General features: G+C 45.1%; 1 protein-coding gene and 1 long non-coding RNA gene across 3 annotated transcripts in view; one reads left to right on the top strand and one right to left on the bottom strand.

Annotated features, from left to right (window-relative positions):
• Positions 1–14,314, bottom strand: part of LOC310717772 — a 162,486-nt gene that overhangs the window by 120,537 nt on the left and 27,635 nt on the right. The gene's annotated exons all lie outside the window — the stretch shown is intronic.
• Positions 1–14,314, top strand: part of LOC310717488 (neuropilin-1a-like) — a 90,165-nt gene that overhangs the window by 53,342 nt on the left and 22,509 nt on the right. For both annotated transcript variants that reach the window (XM_083525616.1, XM_083525615.1), the window contains exons 11-12: positions 837–1,004; positions 14,018–14,164. In XM_083525616.1, coding sequence (XP_083381742.1) covers positions 837–1,004; positions 14,018–14,164 — 315 coding nt within the window. The remainder of the gene's footprint in view (positions 1–836; positions 1,005–14,017; positions 14,165–14,314) is intronic.

Raw genomic sequence — 14,314 nt, 5'->3', positions numbered from 1 at the left:
TGAGGTGCCATGTTGAACATCCAGTAGTCAGTATGAGAGAATTGTACTTAAAGCACAAAATGTTACCCTCTCTAATACAATATACACAAATTTGTATGGTCCTGTCAAGTAGACAAAACAAGAACATGATGAATAGGACATGTGGTTTTGCATGGTTAAACAACGTACAGCTGTCACTTTTGTGTCCAGCTATTTTGACTTTAATGGCTGTTCATTCATTCATTTTCTCCCGCTTATCCGTAATTCGGGTCGCGGGGGCAGCAGTCTAAGCAGGCCCCCACCTTCGACTGCTGCCCAATCCTCACAGCACCGTCCCTTACGGTCCCTCCTGCAGGTGGTAAACCCACGGGAAGGCGGCCCCACGTCACCGACCTTGATATTTCCCTCGTAAGAAACCCCCGGAGCATAGAGGGTTAAGGGCCTTGCTCAAGGGCCCAAGAGTGGCAGCTTGGCAAAACTGGGGCTTGAACCCCAGACCTTCCGATCGGCAACCCAGCGCCTTAACCGCTGGAGCCACCACTCCCCCTTTAATGGCTGTATGTTTAGTTATTTTCAGAGGACAGTAAATCTGTACTGCTATACAAGCTGCACCCTGACTACTCTAAAATATATTCAAGTTTCATTTCTATACTATTGTCCATTAAGAACATATACAAAATGGTTGCTGAAATGTGAGGGGTATACTCACTTTTGTGAGATACTGTACATATACAAACATTGTACATAAAATGTACTTAATTAAAATTGCAAAAAATACAAAAACAAAACAATTTTTATTTGCAAAAACACATTCAGACTTAAAGGACTGAAACATTCCATTCCATTTTTCATTCCAGATGCTACTACAATACCTCCAACCACTACAATGATAACCACAGTGAGGGCAACTGCTAACATTCCAATAACTAGCCCAGCAGTTGCTGGAATCACTACAGTGGACTGTGAAGAAGAATTTGCAACTTGTCACAGTGGAACAGACACAATTGAAGACTATGAACCTACAGGTAATGTATTCAAACTCAGAAAATCCAAACTTACTTACTTACAGACACAGTGAATATGTTCTTTGAATACAGCGATTGAGATAAGACAAGGGGATAGAGAGAGAAAGAAAGCATTTAAAGAATGAAATGGGGGGCCAAAACAGAAAGAAAAATATGCATGTTCAAATGAAAACGTATGGCCTAGGTTTAAAAAAGAACCTACTTTTTTCAGGCAGTGTGCACTTTAGTGGACAGAATTATTAAAGTTTAGGAGTTTAAAAATGTCAGCATTATGGAAAAGTGGAAAAGTTGGAGAAAATATGTTTCATAAATGATTTTGTTCTAAAATATTTTAATAAGCATCACTGTAAACAGAAAAGCATCTAATATACTAAACCTTGAGGTTAAATATATTACCAAACATGAAACCTTGAAGATAAGTCAAGAAGCTTTTATTGTCATTTCAACCATATATAGCTGATGCATTACACAGTGAAATGAAACAACGTTCCTCATGAACCCTGGTGCTACATACAACAAGAATCACAGAAATCAGAAAACACAGGGCTAAGGACTAGTAAGTGTCTTCGCCACATGAAGTGCATGTGTGCAACTTGATGCAAACAGTGCAAAGACAACACAAGACAGTGCAAGACAATACAGTACAGTGCAAGTTTCCTCAGCCTTCTCAGGAAGTAGAGACGCTGCTAGGCTTTTTTGGTGATGGAGCTGGTGTTGAGTGACCAGGTGAGGTTATCTGCCAAGTGAACACCAAGGAATTTGGTGCTCTTGATGATCCACTGATGATCAGTGAAGAATGGCCACTCTGTGCTCTCCTGAAGTCAACAACCATCTCTTTCGTTTTGTCGACGTTAAGAGACAGTTTGTTGGCTCCACACCAGGCTGTTAACTGTTGCACCTGCTCTCTGTATGCTGACTCATCGTTCTTGCTGGTGAGACCCACCAGGGTCGTGTCATCAGCAAACTTGATTATGTGATTTGAGCTGTGCATTGTTACACAGTCGTAAGTTGGCAGAGTGAACAGCAGTGGACTGAGCACACAGCCCTGAGGTGCCCCAGTGCTCAGTGTGGTGGTGCTGGAGATGCTGTTTCCGATCCGGACTGACTGAGGTCTCCCTGTCAGTAAGTCCAGGATCCAGTTACAGAGGTAGTTGTTCAGGCCCAGTAGGCTCAGCTTCTCAATCAGGTCCTGAGGGATGATCGTGTTGAATGCTGAGCTGAAATCTATGAACACCATTCGTACATAAGAGTCCTAATTGTCTAGGTGGGTGAGGGCCAGATGAAGGGTCGTGGAGATGGCATCGGTCATGGAGCAGTTAGGACGATACGCAAACTGCATGGGGTCCAGTAAAGGTGGAAGCTGGGTCTTGACGTGCCTCATGACGAGCCTCTCGAAGCACTTTATCACAATGGGTGTGAGCGTGATGGGACGATAGTCATTGAGGCAGGAGACAGTAGACTTCTTCAACACGGGAACGATGGTTGTTGTCTTGAGGCATGTAGGAACAATGGCGCTGCTCAGGGAGATGTTGAAGATGTCGGTGAAGACATCCGCTAGCTGTTGTGCACATTCCCTGAGTACTTTGTCCAGCAGACTTCCATGGGTTAACTCTGCATAGAGTTATCCTCACTTCAGCTGTGTTTAGACAGGTGCCATGTTGATCTGCACCTCGAACCAGGCGTAGAAGTCGTTCAACGCATCTGGGAGAGAGGCGTCACGGTCACAAGCAAGTGATGTCGTCTTGTAGTTAGTGATCGCTTGGATGCCCTGCCACATGCACCGGGTGTCGCCACTGTCCTGGAAGTGGCCGTGAATTCTATTTTCTTAGCATTATTGCTAGGTGGTATGTACACTCTGAACACAATAGCGGTGGTGAATTCCTGGGGTAAATGAAAGGTCTGCATCTCACAACCATAAACTCCAACAGCAATGAGCAGTAGGTGGAAATGAGGACAGAGATCTTACACCATTCTGTGTTGACGTAAACACACAGACCGCTGCCGCGAGTCTTACCGCACAGAGCTGCACGAAACGCGGCTAGCCCGTCAAGTTGAATGGCGGTGTCAGTTACTCTGTCGCTCAGCCACGTCTCAGTGAACACGTAGACGCGGCAGTGTCTGTACTCACACCGAGTAGCTTGTTGGAGTCTGATGTAGTCCAATTTATTGTCCAGGGAGCAGACATTTGCCAGCAGTAGAGATGGTAAAGCAGGCCGGCTAGGGTTAGCTTTTAGCCTAGCACTAGCCCCCATTCGCTTTCTGCGCTTCCGCTTCCTCACACAGTGCTTTCGATTCCCCCTCCTCTGTCCATCCACCGTAGGCGATGCCAAGGTCTGGAGGCCTGGTTCTCGAAGCACGCGAGGTCGCAAAGCTTCTGCCACAGATCATCATTTATTGTGTTGTTGGGGTTGTTTCTGAGTTCCTTGAGTGTTTGAGTGGTACACAGGGACACCGGTTGCTCCGATGTCCAGATGTTGTGTAAGGCGGGCTACAAAGTAAAAGTAGCACCATTTTAGGTCCGGAGCAGTCGCTGCGAGCTACTGCTGCGCTGCCATCTTGGATATACCGCCATCTTGGATCTTGGATAAGCAGCAAGAGGAGAAGAATACATCAGGCCCAAAAGACTTCTCTTGGATCAAGGGTCAGATTGGTTATTGCCTGGTTGTGGACAGGGGATCTACACAAATCTGGTATCTCATCTAATGAAGTATCCATAAAATTGCGGGCTACACCATGATCCACCAAGGCTTGTAGCATGTTACATATGACCGAATTATCTTATCACAGTCCCTCCATGGCTGCGAGGGACTGCAGACAATAGCGCTCAGGGCAGATAGAGCAAAAGTGCCCATGCTGGCCACTTTACAGGCAGTTAAATTGGGAGGTCTTATTTGGTTGGTAAGATCTAGATGTGGTCAACTGCATGGGGTCGGGGCAGCTTGGGAAGGCTCAGGGTTCATGGTTCTCTCTTGTGTGGCTGGGAGTCTCATAGGGGAATATCAGACATTGATCCCACTCTAAGAGGCAGTTGTCCAAGTGAAATGCTAGTTCAGCGACAGACTAGTTTCTTTCAGGTTTTACAATTTGCCAATTTATCCAGTGCATCAGAGAGTACTCCCTGTACTATTGCCCAGAATGTGACTAAATGTCATAGTCTGACTATTCAATTCAATAAAATTTTTGTAGCAGCTTTACAGAATATGAATCATAGATCAAAAATGTAAGTTAATTATGTGCATTTATCTCCAATGAGCAAGCGTGGGGAAAAAACATTGAGAGGAACCAGACTCAAAAGTGAAAGCCATCCTTATTTGGGTGATATCAAGAGTCTGATTATAAATCATAAAACCATTACAAATGGAGAGAGTGAGACTATCTTGAGCATCAAGAGTGTGTGATTATGAGACCTGTTCTTTCTATAGTCTTATACAGTCATTTGGATTTTATGGAACCAGGTGCTTCCTAGCAATTCATAAATTAGCTCAATATCTGAGATCATCATAGATTCAACATCAACTCCTCTGTGCCAGAGACTTTAAATGTTGAGTGTTGCAGAAACAGCAAATGTAGTATGTTATTTTGAGTCTTGATTAAAAGGTCTTTATCCACAAAGTCCAATGTACGAAATCTTTATAAAATGGGATCCAGCTGGTGCTGGTACATCTTTAGATGGCTCGGGATCCTTGCAGGGCCTGCATTTTTTCTTTGAAGGTCAGAAATGTTCATGAGGTGGGACACAACTGGAGCTGGCACAAACTCTAGATGCCTTGGTCGGCATCATCTAACTTCAAGAAAGATCTCACAACTTGAGCTAGCCCAATCTCTGAATGCTAACAAGCACAAGATATTTGTATTTGGTCAGATGTACTGGAGTACAAGGTTATGATGTGTTATGTGTATGCCTGGCTAAAAAGATGCATCTTTGATCTAGTAAACCTGGGAGAGTGTGTCTGAGCCTCGAACACTGTCAAGAAGGCTATTTGTTAGATTTTTATCATGCACAAAGAAAAAATGAATTCTTAGAGAGGTTTTGGAGAGATATCCTATGCGATCAACGATTGCACGTAGTGTTTTTCTGATCAGGGAAGAATCACATAGCACACAGAATGGCACATACATTATTCTTCAGTTGAATTCAGAAAACAGACAAGTGTATATACACACTGGATAAAACCTAAGCTAAGACCTTTTCTGAATGGGTAAAAAGACACAGTAACCAGAGATGTTTAAGCCCAGACAAGGATATTCTGTATACCTTATTTACATTCATCATAAAGATCTTATAGACACTGAACAGACAACATAGGAATGCTGGCTATTGTTAGTGTTCATAGGAATGAACACTAACAATAGCCACTTTAAATCATTTATAATTTAACACCTCACTCTTATAACTAAGGCTGTTCTTCACAGGTACAAGATCAATGATATATATAATATATAAAATACAAATTGTAAACAAAAATGTAATTTAATTTAATCCCTTCATGCTTATAATCCTCCCTCATATCACTCCAATCGAACATTGCAACATTCACCCCATCTTACCTCTCTTTGCAACTGAATGCTTTTTTTCCTGTCTTTTTGTCTGTGTTCGTTATCCACTTTTCTTTTTGGTTTGAAAACAGACATTTTTAGTTTTCTTTCACAGCCAAACAACAACAAAAAACAAATCTTTTTTTAATAGAGTCGTGTTTTTGTTTCAATTTAATATAAAGGGGTAATTTTGGTATAAAGCAAATAGAAAAAATACAAAAAATAAATATTGTGTATACAGTTTGGCAGACCGGATTATGTTTTTATTTTTTACATCAGTTGCGGGCCGTATATGGCCCATGGGCCAGCAGTTTGAGACTAATGCTGTACAGTCTATTAGCTCAACGCATCATAAATACGTGAATTTAAAGTTACAGTGGAACCCTGGTGTATGAGTGCCTTGTAGTACAAGAATATCGGTGTACAAGCGGTTTTGCTAGTAAAAATCTTTGTAGGAGTACGAGCATATTTCGGGAAGATTTGGTTTTACTTTGGTTTCAGTCACACATTCTGCTCATCGCTTGTCACCTCCATCCCCACCCTTCATGCTCAGTTCCCTACATTGTTTTGAGTGCATTCTTGTCAATCTCTTGTGTAAATATTGTGCTTTTTGTCCGTTTTTTTATTTTTATTTCACTATAAACATGGGTCCCAAGAATTGTAGTGATAGCGCTGGATAGAATGTTGTAAAAAGAATAAACACAAGATCTTTGTCTGCAATATAGCATGTCTTGGAATGTACAATCATAAAGAACAAAAAGTTATTTATTTCTTTATGCTTATAGTGTATTACTTTTTATGTTTATACTTTGTTACAAGTATATTTGTGTGTTAAATTAGGCATAAAAAATGTTTAAGGGCTGAAATAAGGGATCGCCTAATGTAATTGCTTTTACATTAATTCTTGTGGAAAAATTAACATCAGAATCAGAATCAGGTTTATTGGCCAAGTGTGTTGACACACACAAGGAATTTGGTTCCAGCTGTTAGTGACTCTCAAAAGTACAGACATAAATTAAACCTATACAAGACAAAACAGACAAGACAAGACAAGAACAGACTATTCAAGACAATACAAGACAATACAGACAATGTGAGACAGTATAGACAGTGTGGTTATTAAATAGGGATACAGATCAGTAATGTACATAAAGTGTGAGAGTGCATGGTAGTGCAAATGACAGTATTGTGTGTCAGGTATGATAGAGAGTTTACTATAAAACTTTGTACAGTATATAGCAGCCATAGTGTGTGCAACATATACAGATAATGTGATGACTGACAGTTCTGTGCAGTACTTATAGATATGAGCAGGGAATATAATTATGGTCAGATGTTAGTGAGGGTGATTGCTTGGGGAAAGAAACTGTTCCTGTGTCTGGCAGTTTTGGTGAACAAAGTTATGTAGCGCCTGCCAGAAGGGAGGAGCTGGAAGATGTTGTGACCAGGGTGTGAAGGGTCATTAATGATTTTTTCTGCCCGGTTTCTGGTTCTTGTTTGGTACAAGTCCTGGAGAGTGGGCAGAGGAACACCAATGATTTTTTCTGCTGTTTTAACAGTTTTCTGCAGTCTGTTTCTGACCTGTTTTGTTGCTGCTCCAAACCAGATGGTGATTGATGAGCACAGGACAGATTCAATGACTGCAGTGTAGAACTGCATCAACAGCTCCTGTGGCAGACTGTACTTCCTTAACTGGCGTAGAAAGTACATCCTCTGCTGGGCCTTTTTCAGAATCGAGTTTATGTTGCATTCCCATTTCAGGTCTTGGGAAATGGTAGTGCCCAGAAACTTGAAGTTCTCCACAGTTGACACAGGGATGTTGGATATTGTAAGGGGAAGTGGTGTTGAAGGGTGTTTCCTAAAGTCCCATGGACTTTGGGGACTTTAGGGTGATAGTGGACACAGTAACCAGAGATGTTTAAGCCCAGACAAGGATATTCTGTATACCTTATTTACATTCATCATAAAGATCTTATAGACACTGAACAGAGTTCCCTCTTATTCCAACATACAGGCAGAAACTAAAATCTGTTAAGCCTGTAGTCAAAAAAAGTGAAGAGATGGACCAGTGAGGCAAAGCAGGAACTACAAGACTGCTTTGACTGCACTGATTGGAGTGTCTTTGAGGCTGGGACTGACAGCCTGGATGAGCTGACTAAAACATGCGAGTATGAGCGGTTTCAGGGACGAATAATCTCTTACACCTGGGTTCCACTGCAAAAAATAATCCATACTTAAATGGCGCTGACACGAATTGGCAGATTAAGGCTCTGTTTATTTTAATAATACCTTCTAATCAAATTTACAGTGTCTCACTGAGGTGAGTACACCCCTCAGATTTTAGCAACCGTTTTAGTAGATTTTCTCAAAAGACAATACTATAAAAAAAAAATTTTTTAAATATATTTTACAGTATTCAATGTGCAGCATGTATAGCAGTACAGATTTACTGTCCTCTGAAAATAACTCAACTTAGAGCTGTAATGGTTCCTTAAGTAACTCAGGTGATCCGATTCAAAGATTAAAATTACTTTGCTTCATTTAGTCTATTCAACTAAACAAGGAGAAGACAGAAAGTTTATAAAGTTTGGGATAATTTCAAACCAAATCATAAAGAAAATACCGTAAAATGTGGTTACCGTTTTAAAAGTAATTTTTAATAGATTTTTTTATAGATTTATTTATATACAGTGTGGTCAAAAAGTCCCTCCTCAGTGGCCGGGTAGAGTAGGGAGTGGAGCACGTTTTTAAAGCTGGTGATAAATAAACAGATTTTGTTCATTGATACTGTGCGAGATTTAATAAATACAATAAATTAATAAAAAACTTTCTTTTCGGCTTCTCCCGTTAGGGGTCGCCACAGCGGATCCTCCGCACGTTTGATTTGGCACATGTTTTACGCTGGATGCCCTTCCTAACGCAACCCTCCCCAATTTATCCGGGCTTGGGACCGGCACTAAGAGTGGCTGGGGATGGTTCCCTGACCGGGAATCGAACCCGGGTCGCAGCGGTGGAAGCGCTGCATCTTAACCACTAGACCACCAGGGGACCTAAATACAATAAATTAATAAATTAATTAAATTAATAAATTATAAATTTACATTTATTTATAAATAAATTAAAGATAAATAAAAACATTAGCAGAAAAGTTGGATTTTGTTCATAATTAATCTCTTCATGAATTCAGAGAGTGGGGGCCCACATTTAAATGGTGATATTAACTGGTCTCACTTCAGTTAAGTGACAGTTATTTTATACCCAATGGACAAACAGCCTAGTATTACACTGCCTGTCTTGATTGGTAAACTAGTGTGTAGTTGGAGGCCCCCACCAAGGGGCCCTATGGAATTGCCTAGTCCTGGCCCTGGTTGCATTCTTGGTAAGAAGCTAAAACAAAGTTATTTGTGATTTTAACTAGCGCACTTTCTGTGCTGTAATTGGTGCCTGACACCTGACTGAATCTTTTAAAAGATATTGTTTCTTTGTAATACATTCTGTAAAGCTGCTTTGAGACAATGTTCATTGTGAAAAGCGCTATAAAAATAAAATTGAACTTAAACTTCATGAAGTGATTGAAGACCCACATTCATTATTTGGAGAAGACACTCTGAGCATCCCATGTGAGAGGGCTTTACCTGAGAGGAGGGTAATTATGGAGGCAATCTTAGCTCTGTCAGAAGGAAAAGAGGACTCGACGGTGAGGGAGGCTCAAAGGTGAGGGAGCACAGGATGAGAAAACCATGACAGGTACTCGGTTTAAATGACAATCACCACAGTGGACAGTTTAGTGTACTTTTGTTGTATATTGACCTCAAGATTTGATAGCTAAAATTCTTTTGTGCTCACTATGGATGCTTATTTTAGTTATTGTTGACCATAGATTAGCTCATTTCAGTAAGGTCATTCACCGCTGATGTGTTTCAGCCTGTAGAACCTGATTTGTTTTAGTTTGTAGAACCTTGACTTTTAGTATGTATTTTTTTAACACCATTTTCTGTTCTTGTGTGTGAAAAACCTAAATCAACAGTTTCTGCAGTTTTTGTTATTATGAATCTGCCACTGGATGCTACTGTCTGGGTGTTTTTTGGCTTTTCTGTGACACTGTCTGAGAGTTGTGTCAGCACCATATCTCAACAAATAGTGTCACAATGTTTATAGATTTATATGGAATTACCATTTTAACCAGTAGCTGAACTTATTCTGGATTTCGGAATAGATCCAAACTGAGTGAAAGTCAGTATGGTAAAAGTAAAAAAAAAATAATTACAAAACAAAAATACTTTCTGTTTTAAATGTTTTCATTGAAATTTGATGTAAATTTAGAATTTTACACACATCAGTAACAGGAAGGACTAGATTTGTTTGCTGTAGAGACATTTATTTTGACACGTAAAAAAAAAAGTTTATTCTGTTTCTGAAATATTTAAACCAGCATTCCTACCGAAATTATCAGTGTAATAATTGGCCCCACATTTAACCTTCACAAATATTAAATAATAATTATAATAATATGAATTACTATGGTAAAAAAAAAAGTTAATTAAACCACCATTATATTATAAAAAGAAATTTAAAACAGTATGTGTGTCAGGGATTCACCCTGCCACGCCCCCCTCTGTAGCTGTCAGGGATTCACCCTGCCACGCCCCCCTCTGTAGCTGTCAGGGATTCACCCTGCCACGCCCCCCTCGATAGCAGTCACGCTGCTTTCCAAGATTACCGACAGCTGTGGCTCATTAAAGAACAGACTACTTAAACTCACGTTCTTGAGTCACAGGCTGTCGGTCGTTATATTGTCAAGCTGAACAATCGCGTGGCTGCTCGACCGCCGGCTGTATATGCGAATTCCCCTTCCGACTTGGATTACTCATTGCCGAAGGCTTTATGGATTATGCTTGGGACATTCGAACTCATAGCGGACAACGCGTATCGAGCGGATGTCTTTGTTTGTTGTTTTCAACGGCTTATGAGTGTTTTTGTGTTGTACGGTTGTTGAAATAAAAAGACAATGATCGGACTATATCGGCTTCCGCGTCTGCAGCCTGACAGAACGACCGACCTATACCGAACGCGGATTCGCCATTCCGCGATTCCGACCGCAACGGATCGGCAGCTGAACCCGGCTTCGGATTTCCTCCGGAAGCTCAGTGCCGCTTCTCGCGGTTCAGATCCACAGAAGCTGAATCATGAGAGCGCGGCTGCGCCACGCCCCTCAGAGAGCGCGAGGGGATTACCGGCTCGTTACTCGGGGAAAAAAGACGAATTGGGCGGATTTCTGCAAGGCATCGGCGAGTATGTGGCTGTTAACATTTCCCGGTTTCCTTCCGAACGAGCCAAGATTGCCCTCTGTATTTCCCTCCTGTCTGGTGAAGTTCTTGCCGAAGCCAGCTCACTATGGAGCGCCAAAGGGGGCAAATCCGGCTCACTCGCCGAATTCAGCGGGCTGCTTCTGGGGAAGTTGGGGATAGAGGTGGTGGATCTCCACTACAGTCCCCTTGAGGAGGAAGGTGCTCCATTCCAAGGTTCCCAAGAGCACGCGGCTCCGTGCCGGATCTCCCATGAGCCTGCAGCTCAGCCCCAATGTTTTGATGAGAGGGCTGCTTCATCTCAGGGTCTCTACCAGCGTGCTGCTGTGTTCCGGGGTTCTTGTGGACGCACCACACCATCTCCGAGCGTCGGCGAGCACACCATGCCGTCACAGAGCTTCTACAGGCGTGCCGCTCTGTTCCGAGGTTCCCGTGGGCGTGCCACGCCGCCACAGTGTCTCCAGGAGCGTGCTTTCCCGCCACAAAGTCTTCACAAAGAGCGCCGCGCCGCCACGGAGTCTTCAGGAGAGCGCCGCGCCGCCACAGAGGCTTCACGAGAGCGCCGCGCCGCCACAGAGTCGTCACGAGAGCGCCGCGCCGCCACAAAGTCGTCACGAGAGCGCCGCGCCGCCACAGAGTCTTCACGAGAGCGCCGCGCCGCCACAGAGTCTTCACGAGAGCGCCGCGCGGCCACAGAGTCGTCACGAGAGCGCCGCGCGGCCACAGAGTCGTCACGAGAGCGCCGAGCTGACACCTCCGGTCACAGAAGGCGAAGTGACTCCTCCGAGTCCCTCTCCAGACGACGCCACATCCCAGAGCCCCTTCCAAGGCGACATCTCGCCCACGGAAAGCTCGGCTCCGCCCCAGGTCCCTCAAGAGAGCTCCGCCCAGCTCCAGGTCCCTCAAGAGAGCTCCGCCCAGCTCCAGGTCCCTCAAGAGAGCTCCACCCAGCTCCTGGTCCCTCAAGAGAGCTCCGCCCAGCTCCAGGTCCCTCAAGAGAGCTCCGCCCAGCTCCAGGTCCTTCCAGAGAGCTCCGCCCAGCTCCAGGTCCCTCAAGAGAGCTCCGCCCAGCTCCAGGTCCCTCAAGAGAGCTCCGCCCAGCTCCTGGCTCCTCAAGAGGGCACGACTCTGCTCCAGGCTCCTCCCGAGAGCTCGTCTCCGCCTCCGAGCGACCCCACGAGCTTGTCTCCGCTTCAGTGTCCCGAATAGAGCTCCACTGATGTCGTGGACCTCCAGGCGAGCCCTTCTCCACTCGTGGATCTCCAGGCAGGCTTCACCCCACTTTCAGGCTGCCCAGTAGGCTCCGATCTGCTCCTAAGGGTCCCAAGGAGCGCTCCTACGCCCAGGGGTTTCCCTGTGCACTCACCCCGGCTCCAGGACTGCGAAAGGGAAGTCGAACCGCTGCCCCCGGGTTCCACCGAAGGCGACGGCTCACCCCACAGTCCCGCAGAAGGCAACGGCTCGTCTCCAGCGCCCGCAGAAGGCGACGCCTCGCCCCCGGGCTCCACAGAAGGCGACGTCTCGCCCCCGGGCTCCACAGAAGGCGACGTCTCGCCCCCGGGCTCCACAGAAGGTGACGTCTCGCCCCCGGGCTCCACAGAAGCCGACGTCTCGCCCCCGGGCTCCACAGAAGGCGACGTCTCGCCCCCGAGTCCTCTTCAGGGCAAAGGAATGCCCCCGAGTCCTTTTCAGGGCGAAGGATCGCATCCAGGCTCCACGCAGGGTGAAGGATCGCATCCAGGCTCCACGCAGGGCGAAGGATCGCATCCAGGCTCCACGCAGGGCGAAGGATCACATCCAAGCTCCACAGAGGGCGACGTCTCGCCCCCAGGTCCTCTTCAGGGCGACGGATCGCCCCCAGGTCCTCTTCAGGGCGACGGATCGCCCCCAGGATCCCCGCATGGCGACGTCGGTCCTCCAGGTCCCTCTGACGGTGACGTCGGTCCTCCAGGTCCCTCTGACGGCGACATCGGTCCTCCAGGTCTTTCTGACGGCGACGTCGGTCCTCCAGGTCCCTCAGAGGGTGGTACGACGTTCCTGGTCTCCGCCCGGGACGTCCTCCACTCCCCGGTCATTGTCATGGTTGGCGTCCAGTTCTGGTTCCCCGCCATGGAGGTCGCTCCGGCTCCAATCCCCGCCAGTGGCTTTACTCAGCCTCTCGTCAGCACCGAGGGCGTGGCTCCGTTCCGGATCCTCCTGCAAGGGGTTGTTCCATTCTGGCTCTCCGCAGGGGATGCTCACCAGGCCTCCGTTGCTTCCAGGCGTCTAAGGAGGCCTTCCTCGGAGTGCCCTGGCCCGCCTGGCATAGGTGGGTTTTGGGGCGTCAGGTGTCGCCCCTGGAGGGGGGGGTACTGTCAGGGATTCACCCTGCCACGCCCCCCTCTGTAGCTGTCAGGGATTTACCCTGCCACGCCCCCCTCTGTAGCTGTCAGGGATTCACCCTGCCACGCCCCCCTCGATAGCAGTCACGCTGCTTTCCAAGATTACCGACAGCTGTGGCTCATTAAAGAACAGACTACTTAAACTCACGTTCTTGAGTCACAGGCTGTCGGTCGTTATATTGTCAAGCTGGACAATCGCGTGGCTGCTCGACCGCCGGCTGTATATGCGAATTCCACTTCCGACTTGGATTACTCATTGCCGAAGGCTTTATGGATTATGCTTGGGACATTCGAACTCATGGCGGAAAACGCGTATCGAGCGGATGTCTTTGTTTGTTGTTTTCAACGGCTTATGAGTGTTTTTGTGTTGTACGGTTGTTGAAATAAAAGGACAATGATCGGACTAAATCGGCTTCCGCGTCTGCAGCCTGACAATGTGACTTGACACCAACGTATGCTTGACACCAACATTATATGATCAACATTAACACCAAAATTAATTTGCCAGCAGCATTCAACAAATAACAATTACAGAAATACTATTTCCACAGATGAAGGGAAACTGAGCCAATGTTTCAGTTAGGAAAAATATAGTTTTAGAACTTTGAAAGGTTCTGAGATGAATGTAGGCATAAAAAGAAAACTAATTATTGAACTTAAATTGAATAGGAATATGTAATATAAGATCTACTAGATAATTAAGATCTACCAGATTATTATTAACAGGTATAAGCTTATAACAGTATAAATATGTATATATAAGCACTCTATGTTTTTGTACTTCATGTAGCATACCTTTGGTTTAACTGCAATTTTGGCTGGTCAGACCAACCCTCTTTCTGTGGGTGGAGTCTAGAGAGCATTGGACAAGTGGACTGGCTCTTACAAACCCATGACACTCCCTTCGAACATCAACTTCCCAATGTGGACTACACAGGTGAAATATTATCTACCACTTACACAAGTCAGCAAAAACTGACTTCAATTGTATTAAAAAAAAAAATTAAATGTAGCTGCTGTAATCATCTTCAACCAAAAATATCGTTCATAGGTGTGTTTAATTTATTGCTATTCATCTGATAGTTCA

The sequence above is a fragment of the Silurus aristotelis genome, assembly GCF_946808225.1.
Source record: "Silurus aristotelis genome assembly, chromosome: 22".
Classification (NCBI taxonomy): domain Eukaryota; kingdom Metazoa; phylum Chordata; class Actinopteri; order Siluriformes; family Siluridae; genus Silurus; species Silurus aristotelis.
Note: the sequence above shows the minus strand (reverse complement) of the source record. Positions and strands in the feature narration are given on the sequence as shown.